The 24317-nt window shown below is 42.0% G+C and overlaps 1 protein-coding gene across 1 annotated transcript; it reads right to left on the reverse strand.

Annotated features, from left to right (window-relative positions):
- Window positions 1-262: 262 nt before the first annotated feature.
- On the reverse strand, window positions 263-23364 carry EMB (embigin). Its single transcript, XM_084881704.1, has 9 exons — window positions 23148-23364; window positions 12702-12791; window positions 9535-9721; window positions 9246-9334; window positions 5214-5341; window positions 2633-2912; window positions 1938-1971; window positions 1192-1246; window positions 263-396 (listed from the first exon to the last, which is right to left on the reverse strand). Exons 1-9 carry the CDS (start codon window positions 23254-23256, stop codon window positions 379-381), a joined length of 990 nt encoding a protein of 329 aa, XP_084737830.1. The 5' UTR covers window positions 23257-23364; the 3' UTR covers window positions 263-378.
- Between the last annotated feature and the right edge of the window lie 953 nt (window positions 23365-24317).

Consider the following 24317-nt stretch of genomic DNA (forward strand, 5'->3'; position numbering starts at 1 on the left):
AATTGGGGGAAAATACTTTTCAAGACAAATGGCAAAGGCTTCCTTTTAAATGAATTCTTTGGTTATTAACAGGTCTTAAGTGACATTAGCTGGTGTCTGTTCTGTGTGTCCCTGGAGGACCAGGATGAGATTAATTATCCTGGGTTATAGTTCATAGAATATTTTTAATATAATTTACTTTGCTTTTATGTAAAAAATATTGCAGATTGAAAATATCTTTAGATCAGAGATAGTACCTGTTATTTACAAAGCTACTACTGAACATGGTGCTTAAACTTTTTATTCTTTTAAAAATAAAAACTCTGATTTTCTTAACAGGAAGCATAAGCACAAACTCTTTATACATCTTCCCATGAGTCTTGGCATGAGGCTTCTCATTCATTGGCCCACAGATTCCTGAGTTAAATAAATAAAAACATAATGAAACTTAATTAGCATGTCCCTATTACTCTGTAATGGCTTATCATCACTTCAGCAAAGCAAAACTTTCTAGGAAGGGGTGATCCAAACTATTCTTAAATCCAACAGTTCCTATTTTACCTACTCAGGAGAAAAATGCTGACAAACTATGAAAATTTTTATCCTAATCAGTAAAGAAAATAATAGTAACCAAAAAAAGATGGAATATGTCAGGATAAAATAGGACAATCCAGAAAAATTGAGAAGGGGAAAAAAACAAGACTACATGAAAAGTTGTGAAAGAAACTAGCCCATGGTGACAAAAGAAAAAGCATAGATTTAGGCAGTTCAATAGGTTTACTTTTATATTGGTTCTCTGGTGGGGAAAAAGATGTCATTTATTTTTGTATAACTGTCTATTTTCTCCCATAATATTGTAAACAAGAAGAACCAAGCACATAGTAATTAGCTAGATCTTTTTAAAAATATATATTTTAATGATTTTTTACAGAGAGGAAGAGAGAGGGATAGAAAGTTAGAAACATCAATGAGAGAGAAACACCTACTGGGGATGTGCCCGCAACCAAAGTACATGCCCTTGGCCGGAATCGAACCTGGGACCTTTCAGTCTGCAGGTCGATGCTCTATCCACTGCACCAAACCAGTCAGGGCATGATAGACTAGATGATTGACTAGTTTAATGAAACTTTTTTTTAAGTAGCTGGGTTAATAGACAGCCTATGTTTATTGAATTTTACCTTTTATTTGGAATAGCATTTAGAAGTAACTTACGTTTTTTCTGTACCTGGGGACATTATTTTCTATACCATTGCTATCATCTGATTTCCTGTATTGAAAATACAAAAAGAAAATCACTAGATGTTTACACTGCATAAAATTAAGTCAGTAACTATCTATATCATGACTACAGGTTAATGTGAAAAGTGAATACAGCAGGAATTTTCTCTTAAAAAAATTTTTACTCAGAATGTTGACTTTTTTATGTCATTGATTCTGTTGCTGCAGATGTCACTGGCAAGGGCCTGTCTATTTTATTCAAAGGGAGAATTGCTTCTCCTTAAGCACATGTGGGGGCTTGGGTAGATGGCTGTAATGTATGTTGTTTTGACAAATGCAAGGTAATAGCCAATCAGGAGTGTATTACACAGAATTAGAGGATGAACATGGCTCTTTATCTACTCTATGTGCATCGGAGCAAGAATATAAGTCTGGCCTTCAGATTCTGTAGCCAAGACTGACACCTTTTGTGCATCATAGCCCATACTAGGCCCTTTTACACAGAGAATATCATTTAACCCAACAGTCCTATATTGTAGATGCTACTGGTAAACCCTCTTTTCCAGGGGAAAACAGGATTCCAATGTTGGCAAACTCCAGATGTTCATTACAACACGGACACATACAGCAAGTAACATACATAATATACTCCTGATTTCCCCCTAACTATAAGCATTTTATTCTATTTCATATTTATCTGTATTTCACTCAAGTGAAAAATTATAAAAAATACTACTTACAACTGTTCAATTTGTTCAAATTCTTTCCCATCATCTGTGTAACAAAAGAAGAATATGGGTATTAAGATTGGTTCATTACTCATCCTGTCTTCCTCTTGTGCCTAAAATTTCTATCAAGCACAGTCTTGAACTTCGAGTTCTCAAAACAGGACTGACTGATAAATTACAGATTTATTTAAGTTATTAAAAATTTGGTACAAAATCAGGAAAGAATACAGAATTTAAGATAAATTATCTTACAGGAAGACCATTGGTTTCTCAACCCATAACTCATGAGGTATAGGCTACAAAACTAGGAAACTGACAGGACCTAGTCTCTTTATGAGAACTCTAAAATGTTTGATCAACTATTTTAAGTGAGTTATCTAAGTGAAAAAGCAATTATTTGTCTTTGAAATCTTTTCTATTGGGCTATCACAGAATTCCCCAGTATTCCAGGACCAAAGCACATATTACCTAATTGATATGTAGGCACCAGTAACACCACAGAAAATGGTGGAAAAGATATATTTTAGTACTATAATAGTTTAGTAAATTGAAACAGGAGGTTCATCCATTCAAGCTCACTGTCACCATTGATTTTACAATAAATACCATTTCAAGTAACAAAAACTAGATTTTCCCCCAAAATCTCTGAAGCCCCTGCAATATAGTAAGTCATAACTTGAGAATGTTATCTAAAAAATAAATCCTACCTGGGCGGTTCTTTTTCCTTTGGGTGTACATTTCACAAAGCAGAATAATAGCCACTAAAAGAACAACCTCAGCAGCTATGGCAAGAAATGGTTTGAGGGGCACCAAATAACTCAGCACGGCAAGGTCAATGTGGTCTTCACTCTCGCCTAATTGGAATATTGCACGGCACCAGTAAGCTCCCTGATCTTCCTCTGAAAGATGCATTATCTTGAGCCTTGTTTCATTAGCATTTGGTCCACTGATCACATACTTATCGCTCATTTGAACATCAAGAGGAACCTAATATAAGGAGACATTAAAATCCATTCCTATCATATTGCATACAAGAGACATGTCCGAAATGATCTAGTTTTGAGCAAAAGCTATAAGATAGGGCCAAGAGAACTGCCTACCAGAAGAAGGCATGTTAAAACTTGTGAGAAGTTATACATAACAGAGCTCATCTTATCAGAGTTTGATCTCCAAGAGGTAACAAGAAAAGATGAAGTATACTTTGCTTGCAGTACTTACCACTCAATGTCTAAAATCACAATATGGAGGTCATCATGGGTAAATATTATATGAGAATGAACATTCAAATATTTGAATGTTATTTCAAATATTTGGATTTCACATTCAAATTCCCAGCCAGCTGTTCAAGAGCTTTCCCCTTCATGAGCACAGGAATCTATTCAACCAACTATTAAATGAATGAAGCTACTAAATATGATTCTTCCTATAAAGGAAGATCACTGGCTCTGGAGATTGGGAGTTCCTCTGACAGGGACTGAAGATGAAATTTTCTGTCCTGAAAGATGATGTGGAAGGATGGGAGGACATCCCCCATGAGTCTGGTGTACGTGGTGGTCTGGGCACTCTGTCCTTTCATATCCGAATCAATCTCTCTCTCTCTCTCTCTCTCTCTCTCTCTCTCTCTCTCTCTCTCTCTCTCTCTCTCTCTCTCTCTCTCTCTCTCTCTCTCTCTCTCTCTCTCTCTCTCTCTCTCTCTCAAGCTGGCTTCTGATATTCACTGGGTTTTCCCAGCCACTCAAGAGTCACACTAAGCTATTTGGGGGCTTATTTAATTAATCCATTTAAATTTAATTTTATTCTCAGGCTACTAGTATTTAATGCCTCCCCTGCTCTGTCATTCAATTGCACTGCTCAATAGATGCTCACCTGCATGCAAATACTCCTGGAGGTTATCTGATGAAGAACTCTTGGTGATTTTATTATGTTCCCCCAAAATTATAGTAGACTGCTCATGACACTGTTACCCATGTGTCTTCTCTAACTTGGAGCTGCTGAATCTGGGCTGTGTAACTGGCATCCCAGGGATTCCGGTGCAGATGGCTGGTCCACACTTTGACAAAACACTTGACCTAAAGTTTTGACTGCACCTTCTTCCCTGCACTTTTCTCACATCTTAATCTGACCCATGCTTAGGGCCAAATTATAAGAGAAAATGTGTATAGCAAATGGAGAGCTGCACAGACTACATTCTAGAAGTTTAATATAATTAGATTTAGGGTATTTTTATCAGTGTCACATATGCATAAATAAATTTGACTGTACATTTCCAATATCACAATTGATAATTTTTACATATTTACATGTTTTTAAAAGTTATTTGCCTTTCCTAATCAGCAGAAAGAAGAGAAGCAGGAATGTTAATTGTTTGCCTACTCCTAGATGGTTGGGAGATGTTTCTTTGAATAATCAAACCAATGTTATCACAGAATCAGTCACTCTCCCTGTTCTCTTTCAGCAGCCTATGATAGCATCAACTTTGTCAAAGAAGGAACTTAATGTTTCATTTAAAGTGTACACTGTTTCATACTGTTCCTTCTAGAATTACAGCTTGCCTTTACAGAATTGAATTTCCGTGACCATTAGCAGCAGGGTGATGGGATAATTTCTTACATTTCCATGCTATTAGAGACTATTTGGGAGGAAGAAAGAGAGCCAGAATGGCTTCTTGAATACTCAAGTGTATGTTTGTTTGTTTGTTTTTCAAATCTGATCTTGACTACCCATTAATTCCTTAATAGGAATTAAGCATTTGGCTTCCCTAAGTCTCTGGAAGGCCAAAAGAAGCCATGGCCAGTTACTTGAAGAACTTAAGCTAGAAGTTCAAAGGACCAAGTTGTCATTCTTTTCTGAGATGGTGCCATTGTACTGCCTCCTATCACAAGTGTGTCTGGAGGGAGATAGCAGCAGGAAAGGAAAACGGCCTTTTTCCAGTTACTTTTATGAAAGGATAAGAAAAAAGAACCTCTTTGTTGTTGTTGGCGTTAATAAAGTTGTCAAATAAAAATGAATTATAGCTTTATTTCAAAGAATTTAAATAGATTGCTAAAGGTAAAAAAAACAAAAACACAACAAATAATGAAACATTTAAGAGTATCTTCTGGTGTGTAATATAAAAAGCTAAAAACAACAAATGACAACTCCCTTTATCACTATTCTTTCTTTATGAACACACACTAAAGAAAAAGATAGCAGACATATAAATAGTCCTTGGAATTCTAAGTCTGTCATAATCTTACTGTGAAATAAAATTTTTATTTTTTTCTTCAAATTAAAGAAATATGACCTTACCTGCACACTCCCATTCATACGGTACCAGGTCCAATTTAAAGGAGCACACTCTTGGCATTTACATATCAATACAGTTGAATCCCCTATATAAGTGATCACTGGTTTGTTTTTTCCATGAAGTTCTGGGACTAAGAAAAATGTAGAGAAACGTAGATTACTGAAAGAGTTTGAATAGGGAGGATATATTTTAGTTGAAGTCAGTTTCTTTCATTTTTCTCATTAACATGAGAAAGATCAACCCACTTTAGGAGGGGCCTCCATGAAAGCCTTGCAGATGAAGTAGAGATCTGAGTGTGGCTAAAACAGATTCTTTTCTGAATCCAGTTTCCTTCCAACCCACAGAGGGCAGGGAGCTACGCTTGGGTATCACCTGGCAAGGCACAGAGTGCACATAGTTGGTACTGCATTTTAACAACGCAGTTACTGTGATGCATTTACTTCTAGAGCCAGGCTGGGCTTGTCTTAAACACATACTATTCTGCAGGCTACTTTGAAGCTGGTTGTGCTGGGCACTAGTCCAGGGCCTTTCTGCCTCCCCAGCTAGCTGATCTCCCAGATATCTCCTCTAAGTCGCAATCTCAGCACGTTCTTTCTGGAACTAGGTTAGGTCATGATTCAGCAGGAAACTATGTATTGAAATATGATCAAAACATTGACATTTACTTAGGCTAGGAATCAAAGTGGAAGAAAAGCAATGTTTTGGAGAAATAAGGTAGAAGATACCCTTTCCAGTAAGTGTCTAAGAGGCACAGACCTGGGAAGCACAGCTGCTAGCTGAAAAGGGCTTTTCAAGAAAATCTTGGGTATTTTGTGAAGTATGGAAGAGGGACATATTGATGGGCTATTAGACCATCTCAAGTAAGTGTTAAGGTCAGGGTGTACCTGGTAGACCGTAGGTAAGTGACAGTGACACCAGAAGGGAACAAAACCAAAACTCTGCTTTCTTTTCATCTTCTGTTGGTTTTGTTTTTTACGGTCCTCTAGATGAATGGCCAAGATGACAGTCACCATGTCTTTGCCATGTTTTACATGGCTGATACTAGCCATGTGGACCTAAATTATAACATGTACTACATTCACGGAACATAACGTGTTAGAAGTGCTCTGCAAGTCACACGTGGTTCTGGGGTGCTGCTTGCATTTGGAAATATTTATGACTACAGGACAGGGATATGGTATTCCAATGTGTCTGATTGACCTTCTGGAGCTTTGGATAAACCAGGACACATGAGAGTCTTGGAAATGGAAGAAGCCATGTTTAAAGTTGGTGAAGTTGCTGATTGAGACCAATTGCTGGTGTTTTTTTTTAATACCATCACTCATTTTTCGAGGGTGAAAAGTAATTACAAGGTCTGCTGTTGCCCCTGTAACTGGCATCACTAGCCAGACCACGAAGTCAGCAGGATTTTTGCATTGTACTAACCAGCGATGTGGGCCCTTTTACAATCTTGTAGTAATTAATCAACCAGCTCTCATAAAGGCAGAAGCTGGAACTAGGCTGATGAATTGTTCTGAGAACTCAGGCTCATGCACTATAGCTGACTCATGTAGTCAACAGAAGAATTTTTTTTGGTCTCAACTTAAAATAGAGAATAAAGCAGGCCTTTCATCCACACTCCATTGTAGCACTGTTAAGGAAAGATAAACCTTATTCTTAGGGAAAAGCATAAGCAACCCATCTGCAGAAAGCATAGGGCATTGATAGAAATATATACCATTCTAATAGATCTAATTAAATAACTATAATAAGAGTTGTTCTGCAGATGCCACACATCTTGGAAGTATAATCAAATTAAATTATTTCTCCAAACAACATTAATTTAGAGGAATTACAAAGAATTACTATTTCACTAAAAAAGATCTAGAAGGGCTCCACTTATTTTATAAATATCTTCATGATATAGTACATGCTTAAAAGTCACATTAATGTTAAGTGGGCATTGGGGGATATGGACACATGTAATACCTTAATATAAGTAAATAAATAAATAAAATTAAATTAAGAAACTAATAATCTGCACAGCCAGTATGGCAAAGTGGTTGAGTTTTGACCAGGAGGTCACAGTTCAATCCCCAGTCAGGTTGTGGGATCATCCCCAGTGTGAGGCTTGCAGGAGGCAGCTGATCAATGATTCTTTCTCTTTGTTGGTGGTTTTTATTTCTATCTCCCTCTCCCTTTCTCTCTCTGAAATCAACAAAAGTATATTTGTAAAAATAAAAACAAAAAATTCTAATAAATTGAGCTAAACTGCTTCAAGGAAACTATTTTTCAAAGATTCTAAATATTCCATGCCAATTTCATTTCTCAAGCACTTGATTTCAGATCTAGTCTTAGTGTTGATACTCTAGCCAACATCAGCCTTGCTTTCTCAAAATAGATAGGAAATCAAGAAACCTTCTCCAAGACCACTTGACATTAAACCTGTTGGTACCTGAAAAGGTGAAATGCCTTTGCTAATCTTCACATCAGAGGTAAAAATGATCACTTCCCAGTAATAGCTCAGGTACTTTATTATAAGAGAGCTAATGAGAAAAATGTAATATACTTAATATTTAAACTTTCAATAGGCATAACTAGTACGCAGAAAATAGCCATTTAAAAGGGGAGAAGCAATTCTTAAAGTTGTATTTCTTGGAATCACATCAAGGCTCAAGAATTATTGAGTATTTTCTTAAGACCCATAGGTCTTCTTATTTTAAAGAGGCTCAATACAGTATTTACAAGGACTGTGTGTGTGCATGAGCATGAGCATGTGTGTGTACAGGTATTCAATATCCTCTTAACTCATTGGGGAATGAGGTAGGGAAAAAGGGGGGAGGAAAGACAAAAGGAAAGAAAAATGAAAAAAGGAAAGAAAAGGAATAATGGGAGGAACGTATATAGTTTATCCCTCACTAAGTTAAACTAAGCAAATTAAGGAAAGTTAAAAGAGAATGTATATGATCAAAATAATCAAAGGATGATAACAGTTTCTGCCTCTGCAGAGGCCAATTTGCATAAACATAAGAATTTATTGTTTACCAGGAAAGAACATTTACAGAACCACATGAAGGAAATGAGTCAGTAAGTGTAGAGGGAATACAAGGAGCAATACAGGAGTGAACCATCTTAAATCCCGGAAATGATAAAGCAGGCCAGGCTGTTCCACTACTGATGGGGCCTTGAGAACAATATCTACATTTTGTCAGGGCAGCTAGCCAGGCTTGAGGATGATTTCTCATGTGTCCTGGGAAATTAAAGCGAAGCAAAGCCCAAAATAGTTAATGTGGCGACAGACTGAGTTTCCCCAAATAGCAGCATGGACCTTATGTTCACTAATCTATCACAGAATGTGGGTTTTTCATAAAGATAATTATCCAACTAGAATAGCTAGTCTTTATTATGAGTTTGAGACCTTTGAAGTTTTGGTTTAATGATGGAAAGAGTAAAATACTTTGATTTGCCGTTCCCACAGGGAAAGCTGTGGTTTATATCCTGGGGTTGACTTACTTGATGAGATCAAAAGCAAGGAACCCTTTGTGCATCTTCATAGTATTTTTAAATTTTACATATCCTTAAATTTCCAAGTCCTAGAGCCACAGAGGGACGCATAGTTTCACAGTATAAGCGTCCAGTGACTCAGTTACCTGGAGGGATTCTATGAAAGCTCTGAGTTTAGAGCGATGGATGGGTGGATGGTGGATGGAAGGATGAATGGATGATAGATTGAGTGATTTAAGATAGATGTATAGATAGGTTCAATAGGCTGCTGTGATTAACAAGTAACTTGGCAGCCTGGTCTTTCTAACTAAACCTTATGCTTTAAACTAGGGCCTGGAAGCCAACTGAAGTGGGTTGAGAAATACAAATAATACCCAGGGAAGACACCGGAAAGCACTATTTTAAAGGCTGCCACTAATGGCTCAATGGAAAGCATATGGTTTTCTCTCAGCTGCATCATTAGTATTGCAGTAATAATATAAAAATTGGGGGATGTGGTATTCTCAGAATAGAGCACTGAAGTTATAACTCTATAAATTATTAGTACTGACCTTTGAAATTAAATGTGCCCCTTTGTTCCTTTTCCTCGTGGAAGAAACAAGAATAATTTCCCATTTGTTTGCTATCAATGATGGTGAACCTAAAGATAATTTAAATTATTAATATGGGCTTAGTTCTCTAAGTAGCTATGAAAGACTTAGCTACTAATCAAAATTTTAAAAAAGAAAATGTTGTAATAACATTCAGGTGAAAATGGAAAAAATTCCAAGTCAACAAAAATATTTAGAATTTAAGTAGTAATTTCATGTAACTAACCAGCTTAAAACTTGGTGTACTCACATGTATTGGGTATACAGAATCTTTCCTGTTGCATTGATGAGATAGCCATTCTCAATAAGTTCATCATCTTTTCTCCAAGTCGCATTTACTGAATTCAGATTCCCAGATGTTGTGAACTGGCACGTGAGTTCTACATTAGAAGGTCTTTGCAAAATGATATTTTTTTCTACTGCAACATTGGAATATTCTATTAGCCACAAAAGAAAACAAAACCAAATGTTATTGTAAAAACTACATAGAGGGGAAAATCCAATATAGAAAACAGTTTAAACCAAGAGTAGTGCTCTACTGAGACAGTTTCCTCATCTGACATTCCTTTCATGAATTACTTCTCTTGTTAACACAGATGTGGTTCCCTTTATTATTCTCTTTCACAGGCAACTGTTAAGAAAAAGCTCAGTTAAAACATTAAAAGCCTTAGGCTGTGATCTTAATCTTAAAATCTGTAGCTGTCAAGGGTAGAGGAGGAAGCAACCTGTGGAGTGGTGTCCTGTTTCATATACTTTCAGTTGCTTCTACACTTGTTTGCTTTCCTATTAGCAAAGCACAAGCATCGAATATGTAGAAAGAGTTTTACCTCTGAGTCTAAAATACTTTGTGGTTAGCCACCACACCGTATTGAGCTTGGTGCACAATGTATAAACGTCCCAGGACTCCACAACTGCAGTGACGTAACTCTGCACTTTTAGACTGTTAACAAAAGCAGTCACGACATGTACATTTCCAGGACTTTACCCACTTGCTCAATTTCTGAACTATATTTTTTAAAAGACTGTTCTTAAAATTATATAGTAATTTACATCTGCCTAAACACTCTTATTTTTATCATTAAAAATTTTAAGGCATATGGACCTTTAAGCAAATTGTGATCTTTGAAAAAAATGACAAGTTAGACCTTAATGGGTCCAATGGGTATCATTTCAATTGAAATAAAAGTCTCCTTTGACCTATTAACAAAAAAGGAAAAAAATTAAAAAGCCTCTTAAAATGTATTACATAGGACATGCTTTAAATCAGAAACTCTTATTAAAAATAGTTAAGTGCACTACAACATATAAAACCCAATGGCAGCCCTAATCAGTTTGGCTCAGTGGATAGAGCATCAGCCTGCGGACCAAAGGGTCCCTGGTTTGATTCCAGTCAAGGGCACATACCACAGTTGCAGGCTTCTCCCTGGCTTGGGCCGTTGTCAGGGCTTGTGCAGGAGGCAACCAATCAGTGTTCTCTGTGTTTTTCTCTCTCCTCCACTCTCTCTCTAAAAATCAATGGAAAAATATCCTCAAGTGACGATTTAAAAAATAAATAAAATGTAATAAATAAATAACACTCAATAATAGCAATAAAACATCTCAATTTTAAAATGAGCAAAGAACCTGAATAGACATTCCTCAAAAGAAGAATTGCAAATGGCAAAAAAAAAAAAAAAAAAAAAAAAAAAAAAAAAAAAAATGCAGGATGAGGTCTTAAATAAGGAAAATCTGGATTCAAAAAGCCTATTGCACTATGAACATGCTCCCGACGTTGGATCTGCAAGTTTCTCAGAATCACAACAGAAATAGGCCTTTCTTTCCCAGGGAGGGAAAGCCCGCTAGCAGGAGCTTTTGAGAGGACATTGGACAACCTAGTGGTGGTAGCACACAGCGTGACTGGGCTGTCATGCAGTCAGTGATTGCTCAGACCTGGGCAAGCCCAAGTTCAAGGGCCTGGAAGGAAGAGAAAACTGCTGACTCAGGTTCATCAGGCCAACGTGAAGATAAGCAAACAATAAATTGTGAAAATTGATGCCTTCATAACAGTAGGGATACCGGTTTTAACAGCAGTCTCAGAATGAAAGAGAAGTTAGGAGTTAAGCCCTCCAAACAGGTTAAGTAAATAACCAGCCCAGCATCAACTAAAAAAATTCAGTTCTTTCTCTCGCCCCGAGCACCTTCCTTCCCCAGGCGCCTGCTGGACTGGAAGCTGAAGCTTGTGATGCTGCCAACACCCTCGGGCTGGTCAAAGGATTGGCCAATGTGTTATTCACATGAATTCCCTTAAACGTTTCATCCCAACAGGGACACTGGTCACTAGAACACGCAAACAGTAAAAAAGCAAGGAAGAATACATTCTACACATTGGAATGGGGATATTTGGGGACAAACAGAAGTTGCACAACGTCATAAAAATGTCCGATGATAAAGTGCAGCACAAACATCCCTTTGGAAACAGATTGGGGAGGAAAAAGCACACCTTTGATTCCTGCTAAACAAAAGTACAGGAACAGTTTTTCAGAGGAGAGGACGTATAATTGGATAAAACTTGTTATTGACTCAATGGACAGGTTTAAAGTATTCTAAATGATACTTGAACTTTTAATATTGTTACTCAAACAGATAATGACCCTTACTCATTTAAAGAAGTCTGAGGTGGCTTTGGAAACACTGCTTGTCAAATTGAAAAACCATGAAAAGGGGAAGCAGAGCTGAGTTTTAGCCCAGAAGTCTTGACTCATTTTTCCCCTGCTCTGCCATGGACTCCCTGGGGCATCTTCAAATGAGCTGCCTAAAGGTCTTTCACCTCTCAATGAGTCCTCCTCTCAATGCAGAGTGAGCTGAATGGATACACTGCAAAAACTGTCAGAGTATCTGCAAGTCAGAATGAACCCTCCTAGTGTTCCTTTTCCGGAGAGCCTTTCTCAGCTCCCATGTCTAGACGAGCTGCCTCTTCCTTGCACCCAGAGCCCAGCACCCTCATGGCAGAGTCCCCATTGTCTGCTAGGCGGTGTTATGTATACTGTACAGATACTATGATTGTATAAGGGGCAGACTGTATAAGGGGTATTTCTCCCAGCAGACCATCGGTATGGATTAATACATCACTAGGTAAAATGCAGTGGCTTAATGAAAAATAAAAGCTTATTTCCACATCATATTATTAGAAATATGAGCCTGGCCTGTTTGGCTCAGTAAGTTGGGTGTCCTCTTGTGCACCAAGAGGTCACTGGTTTGATTCCTAGTCAAGGCACATGCCTGAGCTTCTGCTCAATCCCCAATAGGGGGCGTGCAGGAGGTGGGTGATTGATGTTTCTCTCTCATCAATGTTTCTATCTCTCTCTCCCTCACTTTTCCTCTCTCTCTAAAATAAAATTTTAAAAACATATACATTTAAGAGAAATATGATGCATTTACCAGTCAGGGATAGGTTGTGACTCTCCAAGGAAAGGTTGGAGTATCTGGCCAGAATTTCTTCTCGAGCAGATAGACTTGTAAAAGGTGAAGCTGTGAGAAAAAGAACAGGTGATTATATATTCTTATCAGGATTAAGTGACTATCTAAAAGCCAGTTTCTAGCAGCTACCGTGTTATATACTAGTCATGAAAAATGATGTTTTCAGGAAGATCTGATTAGTCTTATATGCTCCACAGATCTTCAGAAATATACCGGGCTATTAAGTCTGACCAAATTTTCTATTGTTTCTAGGTCTTTTTTTTTTTTAACTGAAAAATCCCTAGTGATTTACACCAAGTGGCTTTAAAAATAACTTCCATTTTGTTATCCTACAATCTGTAGCTTCTTTATAAAACATAAATGAAGACACTGAGGGATTAGATAAGAGTGGCAGGGCAAAGCAAGGCACACGGAGGCAGAGAAGATGAGGACAGGGAGAGCACAGGAGGCACAGGATGGCCCTAATCGGGGCCATTAGACGGAACACAGAGAGCACTGAGCCTGGGAGAGCACAGGAGGCACAGGATGGCCCTAATCAGGGGCATTAGAAGAAACACAGAGAGCACTGAGCCTGGGAGAGCACAGGAGGCCCAGGATGGCCCCAATCAGGGCCATTAGACGGAACACAGAGAGCACTGAGCCTGGGAGAGCACAGGGGGCCCAGGATGGCCCCAATCAGGGCCATTAGACGGAACACAGAGAGCACGGAGCCTGGGAGAGCACAGGGGGCCCAGGATGGCCCCAATCAGGGCCATTAGACGGAACACAGAGAGCACGGAGCCTGGGAGAGCACAGGAGGCCCAGGATGGCCCCAATCAGGGCCATTAGACGGAACACAGAGAGCACTGAGCCTGGGAGAGCACAGGAGGCACAGGATGGCCCCAATCAGGGCCATTAGACGGAACACAGAGAGCACGGAGCCTGGGAGAGCACAGGAGGCACAGGATGGCCCTAATCGGGGCCATTAGACGGAACACAGAGAGCACTGAGCCTGGGAGAGCACAGGAGGCCCAGGATGGCCCCAATCAGGGCCATTAGATGGAACACAGAGAGCACGGAGCCCGGGGACACGGCCGGGGACAGAGGACGCAGTGATGCCCAGTGGGCCCAACTCTCTTCCTTTCCGGCTGCGGCTCCAGTGCAGGGGCCTCCTCGAAATCCCCTTGGCTTTTCCCTTGTCACTTGCATCTTCTTTTGAAAACTTTTATCCAGAAACAAGATTTGCATTTCAGCCTCTCTCACTGGCCTGGAACTTCCTTTCCTACACTGGCTACTGTTCCTCTGAAGTCAGGGCCCCAGACCGACCTCCTCTGAAAACTACCCCAACTTCATCAAACAACCCAGAGAAGAGAAGTAAAGGCTCATTACTGTCCGTTTGGCTGCATTCCTTAAACTTCATTCAGTTTACATTAGCCCTGGCTGTATTTGCTTCACTTTTTTGTACTTTGCTCAAAATTAAATTTCCAGTTATTTCCCTTTCTTCTCTGTATAAGAAATGGTATCAAAGAGAGCAGTTGCCTTTGTTGCTCCAGCTTGCACATAGCGTGTGCAATATTGCTCGAGGAAAAATATCTACCCAGCAGAACCTAATTCTCAGGTACGTGATGTTCCGAAGGCATAGTCCCTTCTCCTGCAGCTTTGGAATGTGGAATGCACTTTCCCATCAAATCATCCTTTACAAATGAACGCCCTAAATCATACTCCCTTCTGACAGTGATTTATAGGAAACCATGCGGAGTGTCTCACTGGGCTGCCAGAAATACAGGGCCTTTCCTCCACCCACATTTAATATTCACCATTCACCCTGCCTCTCAGACACCATGCACCCATCCTCATTGCCCAGAGGCTATCTTTTCCTAATGAAAAGGCTTCTTTTCCGTCTTGGGAAAGAGAAGTATCTCAGGAAGGCCCAGGCAAATGGGGTGGGAAGGAAGGAGTTGATCTACTCCAGCATCGGCCCAGGAAGATTGCACAACATGAGCTCCAGCTTGGCCTCCTTGCTTTCTCCACCAGCCCGGGCAGAACATGTAAGGCTTCACACACTCCTTACCCCTGAAGCAGCATCCTTTCCAGAAGGCCTGACATCATTTACTATTATTATTATTATTATTTACCCTGTTAGCAACAATAAGAGGCTGAAAAATTCATTGTCATGAATATAGAGAGCACCTGACACATGCTTGACGCTGATGAGGAGCATGAGGCTCAGTGAGCTTGGTCTCAAGAGGCTGCACGAATCACAGCAATATCAGCGTAGGCCTCAGTGTGTGTTTGATGGTCATTATGGCATAAGACTAGCCCTCATTGGTAGCATTGACTGTATCCAGCCTACATTATTTCATACAACTGGGAGCTGCCGAGTGGGAAGCCTGAGGTATATCTTCAAGGGACTGTGGAAGTGCAGTAGCTGGGAGAGAGTGGGGAGGCTAGGGGGAACTAATACTGAGGAGATAAGGAGATCAGCTCCAAGGCTGTGGTTATTCTCACCAGGACCTGGACGGAAGGGCTCACCTAGGTCCTGAGTTAGAACAAGGAGAGAAAGAAGTCTAGGCTTGGATTGGGCAAAATCTAAACATAGAGAAGTTGAAGAAAGAGAAGGAAAAGGAAAAACCAAGCTTCGAGAGTAGGGAAGTTTGGATAGTTCCAGAATATGCTAGCCATCCTGACCACTTCTAATTGCCAGATCATGTGACAAAAGTACAATCCGATGTCTATAAACCAGCTTTCACCTGCCCCCTCATGTCCTGCTCCCTTGGAAGCATTCGTGTTGACCAGGCTCCAGTAAGCCCCAAGTGCAAAGGAACATGCATGACTGTTGTGATTTTTGTCTTGGAGAAAATCCCTTTAAGAGGCAACGTATACAAACAGCTCTAACCAGTTTGGCTCAGTGGATAGAGCGTCGACCTGCAGACTGAAAGGTCCCAGGTTCGATTCTGGTCAAGGGCATGTACCTTGGTTGCGGGCATATCCCAGTGGGGGTTGTGCAGGAGGCAGCTGATTGATGTTTCTCTCTCATTATGTTTCTATTGTAACTCTCTATCCCTCTCCCTTCCTCTCTATAAAAAATCAATAAAATAAGAGCAGGGCTGTCTGTAGAAGGTGTTAGACTAGGAGTTCTTTGTTCAGCAGAGGTATTTTTTAAGCAAAACAGGGAGAACAGTAAACCTATTGCTTTCAGTTGGCAGGAGACTGATCAGCAGACGCTGGTATTTGAAGGAAATTGGCAGGAAATGCAGGCAGATGTGGCTTAAAAACTTCCCCAAAAGGATTATGCTGAGTCACAAAAAGAAATACAAAATGGAGAGGCAGGAATTCTATATCCTAACCCAAGTTCTGCCACTGACTTGTTACTTACCGGGGTTTCATTTCATGGAGAAAGAAGGGGGGGTGAGCAAAGTTGTATAATATTGAGTGATGGTGCCAAGAACTTGCAAGCATTCCTCAAGTTATGGTGCTTGCCCGTTTCCCAGTCATTGCTGGGAATTTTCCCCGGGGCATCACTTCCCAGGTGGTGGCAAACATGCCAACATCTAACAGTTGTTGCAGAAATGAAAGGTTTGTTTTCCTCCCTTGCAGGGGAGGTGGCTGGAGCTGTATCATTCCCATGGCGGACCCCATCTTTACATGGCCATCTTCCCTCTGTGGCCGTGCCTCTGTATCCAAACCTCCCATCTCCCTCCTTCACAAAGACCACACTCACAGGGTGAGGGCTCATCCTAATCCCGGCTGGCCTCAGTTTACCCTGATTACCTATGCAAAGACCAGATTCTCAAATACAGTCGCTTTCACAGGTACCAAGGTCAGGGCCTGCCCATTTCTTTTTGTGGTACACGGCTTGCCCACTACGTAGGGATGCTGTTACAGTGACAGCCGCTCACAACAGAGAACTATCCAGCCCAACATGCCAAGGCTGAGGAACCCGCACTTCCGAACAGGTACATCTCCACCCTGATTCTCCAACAGGATGGTTTTCTGTCATCTTCCACAGCCCCTTGGCTTTGAGTACCTGTTCTGCATGGTTTAGATGCAGAGATTTTAAGATGTGGACATTTCTTACAACCCTTCTTTCCTCTCCTCGAAACTAAACATTCACTTAGAACAGGAAGAGAAAGGAGCTGATGCTTCTTCATCTTCAAAGTAGTCCTCCCCTAGCAGAACCTAGCGAGGCCTGGCCACGCCCTCCTCCTCTACCCACCTCCACGTGAGCCCCGCCCCAGCAGCCAGGCCACAGCTGAGGGGCAGAGCCAAGCAGAGGGCAGGGCAGCTCCGCACCCCTCCCTCCAGGAGGGGCCAACTTTAGTGACCTTTTAGGAAGAAGCCCAGATCGCGGGATGGAGTTTTGAAAATGCAAAACAGGAAGCCAGCCCTGGCTACTAGCTAGCTCAGGCTCGTGGCTCCATCACAGAAGCATCTCAGGCTTCAGGATCAATCCAGTATTACATCTAAGTTCTTTTTCAGGATCTCAGGACTATCCTATATAATAAAAGGGTAGTATGCAAATTGTCCCCTTGACAGGGAGTCTGACCAGAGGGCAGAGCTGGCTGGGGGAAGGGAGGGAGGCTCTGGCTGGCAGTCAGCAGCCACTAAGGACCCTAATGTAATTATAAAGCTATAAAAAAAAAGATTTATCTTGGGAGTAAGGTGACATTAGTAATGACATGACCACAGTAACTTTAAAAGTGCCAGAAAAATAATTTTCAATTAAAAGAATAACATCATTTTTTAAAGACAGCATCTGTTCTTTCTATAGGAACAATGCATTATTTGACTATTTGACTAGTGACTATTATTAGGAATGGAGAGTTTATTTTTAATAAAGCACTGTGAGGTTTTTCTTCTATATCATTGTGTGTGTCCTGAATTGTTTCTTTCTACGGTTCACATAACATTAGGAAATATGTGAGGCCAGCTATACAGAAGTAACTTCAATAGCACAAACTATCTCCACACATAATCTGCTGTTTGAGAACAAGCACTCCTTTGGAAAATGTACCTAATTACCTACACTTATGACCATTTCTCAATGTTCCCTATGGTTTAATGTCAGACTTTCTCAGAAGGAGCTGCAATTCTTTTGGCTTCTTTTCAAATAATCTGGAACCAACAGAAAAGTTTCAAGTGTAGAATGAGCATTTCCCCTGAACATTTGAAAGTAAGTTGGTGCCCAGGTGGCCCATTCCTCTCTAGAACATTACTGCATATTTCCCACAGAGGACCTGCAGCACATCCTCCCGATACTGCTGTGAAAACCGAGAAGCAGGCATGAATGCATGCCCTCTCATGCCACACCTCACCTGAGTTTCTACAGAAGCCCTTTTGTACTTTCTAACAAAAGGTCCCAGCTCAGCTGATGTGTTCCATCAGCTGTCATGTCCTTCTGTTTTCCTTCACTTTGGACACTTTCAGTCTCTCCTGACCCTGTACGACCTTGATGTTTGTGAGAGTAAAGGGAGAGCTGCTTTGTAATGTGATTAGATTCAGAGGCAGCTTCTTCAGCGGGAATACCTCAGAGGTGACCCTGTTCTTCTCACTGAATCCTGTCGAATGGCATGCCATTTTTACTTCTCTATTGATAATTTTCTCTTCGATCATTTGATTAAAGCCATATCTGGCAGGCTTCTCTACTGTAAATGTATTTTTTTCTTCTTTGATTAGTAATCATTTTGTATGATGTGACTTTGAAACTATGTAATATTCATCAAACTTTTACTTACCGTATTTTCCGGCGTATAAGGCGACCCCCTAATTTTTAGTTAAAACATAGGTTTAGGCCTATATTCACTGTATAAGACTACCCCCCACTTCCAAGGCAACACCAGTTCTTTTTTTAATAGACCGCCTCTCTAACTCAGCCAATCCAAGCAGGCTTTTTATGCATGCAAATTATACATGTTCTGTACCCGAAGCTACACTGTGTTCTAGTAAAAAGTCTGCTCTGATTGGCCAGAGTCAGAGAGGCGGTCTATTAAAAAAAGAACTGGTGTTGCCTCGGAAATGGGGGGTAGTCTTATACAGTGAATATAGGCCTAAACCTATGTTTTAACTGTAAAATTAGGGGGTCATCTTATACGCCGGAAAATACGGTAATTCATTTAATTTATATCAGTATGTACTCATGAATACCCATGTTAGTCAGTGGACATTATTCAGTGGGTACAAATGATACTAGTCTATTATTATTATTATTATTTATTTTGATGCCCAGTTTGGCCCAGCTTCATCCAGTGGGAGCCCCTTCCCTCTAGTCCTGTATCCTTTTGACATGACCCACCATGCCTTGAGCACTTCATTGCTTCTGGCACAAGATGTTCCAGTCTCATCTTATTTCCCCACCCTAGTCCTGAAATCAGCCATTTCCCCAAGAAGTCCTACCTACTATTAGTAAAGAATGGTATTTCGACTCCAGTGCTAAGAATGGTTATCACTAATGGGATATCTCCACTCCATCCCAGTATACAGAGCTAAGAATATATATCCATGGTCATTCATATGCACACATACTATAGATATAAGCGGATATAAAATATATCTGCATTTAAATATACAACCTAGAGTTATGCACTCATTTATATCTATGTATTTACTTATACAGCTATAGACATAAGAGTAAAATAGATGTTTATTCACAACCCAAGGTTCATTCTAGTTTCCTTTTTCTTTCTTAAAAATGTTTTATTCAATTTATCGGGGTGACATTGGTTAATAAAATTATGTACATTTCAACCATACACTTCTGTGATGCATGATCTGTATTTTTCCTTCTCTTCTAGTGAAAAGCCTGGTCCTATTCTCCTTAATAGCTTTACTTATTTGATCTGTCCATCCCGCTCAGATTATTCTGTGTAACTAATCTCCCACTGCCACACCAGGCCCCCAAGAGGTCCTGCCTGCCTCCCTTCCCCCTTCATCTCCTGATCAGAGCCAGAAACACGTGTCAGCTGGGCTTGCAAACAGCCCTGGTCAGGGCTCAGTTGCAGGCCGCCCTCTGTGGGAACACCCACCCTCCTGTGCTCAGGCCCTAACACACCACTGAGGCCGCTCTCCTGACACCATCCTGACCCGGCTAGGCCTCTAATTCCCTGACCTGGGCCCCGTTGGCTCCTAGAGTCCAACAAGAGAGGATGCTTTCTGCATTTCCCCTCGTCACGGCTGCAGGAAGGGAAGCATTTGGGAAGGGAAGGAAGAAGAGGATAGGAGATGCGACAGAAGACCAGGAAGAGGAGAGACAGTTAAATTAATTCTTTAAAAGGTTGTGATGCAGATTCCATTCCCCATCAGAGCACGTGTCCAGGTTCAGGTTGCAAATTTGATTCGCGGTCGGGATGGGTATGGGAGGCAACAGATCGAAGTTTCTCTCTCATCCTCTCTTTCACTTCTCTCTAAAAATCAATAAACATATCCTCGGGTGAAGATTTTTTTAAAAAAGTGTTCATATAATATAATTTTAAATGTTATGATACATTTAGGGTCATTTTGATGCATCAGATACAGCCCTATTATAGATATGATTCCAATTCAACTGTTCCTTTAAACATTTTAAACAACTTGAAAGGTTAAAAACTGATAAAGTTTTCTACGTAGATATAGACCAGTGGTTCTCAACCTTTCTAATGCTGAGATCCTTTAATACAGTTCCTCGTGGTGTGGTGACTCCCAACCATAAAATTATTTTCGTTGCTACTTCATAACTGTCATTTTGCTATTGTTAATGAATCGTATTGTAAATATGTGTTTTCTGATGGTCTTAGGCGACCCTGCTAGCAGTTCTCAACCTGTGGGTCGCTGCTGTAGAGCCTTTGGAAAACAAGCTTTGGAATTGGCTGAACAATGCTAAGTTTCCTGCTCTACTACTTAATTAACTAAGTGTGCTTTGGCAATGATTTAACCTCACTAAGTTCCAATTTCCTCATCTCAGAGTCAGAGTCAATAAAAGCTAACACAGTCAGATGTCTCCCATCCCTCCCCCATATATTTCTTAAGTAAAAGGACATTTTATTTCTTACCTATGATAATTAATATGGTAAATTAAAAACAATACTGATGTAATATATCTGTAATAAAATTCTCATATTTGACCTCAAAATGTTTAACTTTTAAGATTAAATCAGGGAGTGCACATTTCATTTGTCATAGCTTTATAGCCTTAAATCTAGAACTTCTTTAATTAGATTGAAATGGAGTATTTTGGGCAATAACATGTTATAGACAATGCTTTGTATATAAACTGCATAATGCAATGCCTATGCAAGGCACACAGTTGTTCTACAATTAATAGGAAAATGTATAACCATTTTTAATATTAAAATTTGGCCAAAAGCCTTTGGCTTATAGAACACCTATATGTAAGTAGTTCAAAGTATCTCAATTTAAAAAAAATGGCAGGAAACTTCACACTGTTTTTTAGCAAACAGGAAATGGAATCTCACGGAGGTCAATGCAGAATCTAAAAAACAAGATGAAGTTGCTTGACAACTTCTAATTCTTCCTTAAAATTAGATGCTAACCTATGCCTTTTCTATGGCATAATTTTGCCTTAAGAGAAGCTGAAAGAACAACAGTGACACTAATACACAGACAATTGCCATACATGCATACTCTTTGTTTGCTGATGTATTCCAGGGTTGTTTTTTGTCTTCTTGTTTCTCTTTAAAAGTCTCCTCTGCATGTCAGGTTAAACCTGGGCCCCTTGGTGCCAACAGAATAACTAACTGCCCAGGAGTGCACTCTTGAGGATGACATATCCCTTTAAAGTCTAGGTTTCCAACCTGCTCAGGGTCACATGATTAAATACATGAAGGAATTGAAAAACTCCAGGTGTCCAGGCTGAACCCCAGGCCATCTGAACCAGAATTTTTGTTTTTTGATTAATATTATTATTATTTTGTTAATCCTCACATGAGGATATTTTTTCATTGATTTTTAGAGAGAGTGGAAAGGAGGTGGAGAGACACAGAAAGAGAAACATTGATGGGAGAGAGACACATCTATTGGTTGCCTCAGGATCCAGCCAGAATGAAACTGGGAGGGGCCTTTCAGTCTGTAGGCTGAGACTCTACCACTGAGCCCAACTGGCTAGGGCTGAATCAGAATTTCTGAGGGCAGGATCCAGGGAGCACTTTTTAGTTCCCTGGAAATTCCAAGGAACAGCCAAATCCAACAGCAAAGTTCCAGGAGTAACCCTTGTTCTGGGGTGAATGAAGGCTGATGCAAGGATGGGGAACCAAGGAAAGCGGGGGGGGGGGGGGGGGGGGGGGGGGGGGGGGGGGGGGGGGGGGGATAATAGAATGGCCTGGCCAGTCCTTTGTACTCGGTGTGAATGGAAAAGAGATGAGGGGAGGACATAAAGAAACTGAAGCAGCCAAAACGTGTCCAAGCTGTGAACAACTAGGCCTTTGAAAGGACATTTTTTTAAAAAAAATTAATAATCATGTCCTGTGATTACCTTTCCGCCTTCATGGTATCTGATGAAAAATCTATACGCCCATAGAAAATTAATTCCTACGAAAAGCTGAAAACCCTGTGTAGCATAATATTCCGGTTTTAGCTAACTGATGGGCAGTATTTGCCGGCTTGAGAGGCGGCCTGTTACCCTAAGTGGCTGCTGACACTGACTAACACAGGAGTGAGCGTCGTTAGAAAACAGATTAGGTGGAAAGCTTTCCACTAAAAGGGAATTCTAAACAGGTGAAGCTGAAGATGGCAAATTTGGCATTGCTTTTGGTAATATTTTGCCCACAAATACCTCTTTCGATTTGTTTTTATCAAAACTTCACTGTCAAAGACCATAGTGTAAAAAAATCTCTCTCTCTCTCTCTCTCTCTCTCTCTCTCTCTCTCTCTCTCTCTCTCTCTCTCCCCCCCTCCCCCCCCCCCAATGACTTGTGAGGCTTTGTTTGGTTGTTTGCTTGTTGCTGCATTGCTGTTTCACACCCTCAAAGCCAACCTGCCGGCTGGAATAAAGTAGGTGCTGTTTAAGCCCTCGATGAATAGCTTTCCGAATACAGACAGCACTTTCCCAGGAGCCAGTCCCTGCCTATGCCTGCCCCCCTTCCGTCCCCCCCCCCCACCACCACCACCACCACACACTACCACCCTCTTCTCCGAAACATGGAGACAATACCCTCCTGCCCCACTCCCAGGCGCTGTGGGTTCCAGATGCAGGCCCAGGAGAAGAGGTGCCCTGCCCGCCCCTTCCCCTCAGCCAGCCTGGATAACCGGAGCCTGGCCAATGGAAGGCGCCACCGTCCCTGCTCACCGGCCTCTCCCGCATCCTTCCCGCACGGAGCCAGAGCCTGGGGTGCGCGCGGGCCCTGCAGACCCCCCACCCCGCACCCTCCCTGCGCCCCGCCCTCCGGCCCCGCACCCCGCACCCTCCCTGAGCCCCGCCCTCCCGCCCCGCACCCCGCACCTGGGGGACGGTCATCCGCGGAGCCGGGGCGCCCCGCCGCCAGCAGGCACAGGAGCAGCAGCGGCTGGGGCGGCGCCGCGGGCCCCCGCGGGCCGGGGGGAGCGCGCATGGTGCCCGGGCTCCCTCGGTCCTCGCCGCCGTGGGTGCCTGGAGCACCTGCACACACTCCGCGGCCCAGCGCCCAGTGCCTGTCCGGGGGACAGGAAGCGCCAGGAGAGGCGGAGTGGGAGGGGCCGCCCGGTGCCCTGCCCAGGGCCCTGCCCAGTGCCCTGCCCTCCTCCCGGGACTCTCTCCACGCCCGCCCCGCCGCCCAGGGCCTCCATCCATCATGCTGCTCACAGCCGCAGCCAGATTGCCACAGGCGCGCCCGGAGGGATGTGCGGTGGCCACTGCCCAGAGCAGCCTCGCCGGCCTCCACCCTGGGGGTCTGGCAGGTCTGGGAGGGGCAGCCAACCTGCTCAAGGTGGGGCAGCCGGTGTCCGACCCATCCCCTGGGGGAGAGGTTGAAATTATATATGTACATATACACATGTATAAATGCCTGTATACATATGTGTAATATCTAATAGGGGTGTCGAACTCAATCATAGAAGGGGCCAAAATCTAAAATCCAGGCTAAATCGCGGGCCGAATGGTTTACTGAACAGTCATAAACTGACAATGTCATAAACTGACAGCGAAGTGCAGTGATGACAGCGCGGTGCGGGCCACATTGCAAGGCCTGGCGGGCTGGATTTGGCCCGCGGGCCTTGTGTTTGACACATGTGGATATATTGCATATGATGTCTGCAGACTGTTTGCTCTTCATTTGAAGTAGCTTCACTGTTTACATCGATGGGGCAGATGGGAGTGTGAGGACACCGCTCTGCTCCCCGCACCTGTGGGGCATGAGGGGGACTTAGGTCTGCGCTGGGGAAGGCGCATCCAGCGGCCTGCATCCTGGGCTCATCTTTCTCTGCTCTGAGGACCAGTCGCACCCAGCCTCCCCTCCAGTCCCTGAAGGATTAACGGTTTTCTCCAGACGGACTCCGGAGAGTCCCAAGGCCCTAATGTGTCTGTTTTTCTTTCCCTTTTGCTTCCTGGGCCCAGCAGATTTGAGGAGCCACCCAGAGCTCTGGAAACAAAACCTTCTGAAAATCCCTCCTGTAACCCATGCAGAGCCGTGGGCCT

The sequence above is a fragment of the Pipistrellus hanaki genome (assembly GCF_964339955.1).
Source record: "Pipistrellus hanaki genome assembly, chromosome: 4".
Lineage (NCBI taxonomy): Eukaryota > Metazoa > Chordata > Mammalia > Chiroptera > Vespertilionidae > Pipistrellus > Pipistrellus hanaki.

What these genes read in the sequence shown, in the direction of transcription:
- EMB (XM_084881704.1), bottom strand. Translation starts at nt 23,256, where the DNA reads ATGCGCGCTCCCCCCGGCCCGCGGGGGCCCGCGGCGCCGCCCCAGCCG. An exon ending in GGGCACATTTAATTTCAAAG is followed by an intron (nt 5,342 to 9,245) that starts GTCAGTACTAAT and finishes CATTTTTCTTAG; the next exon opens with TCCCAGAACTTCATGGAAAA. An exon ending in TTTGAACAAATTGAACAGTT is followed by an intron (nt 1,247 to 1,937) that starts GTAAGTAGTATT and finishes TTTTCAATACAG; the next exon opens with GAAATCAGATGATAGCAATG.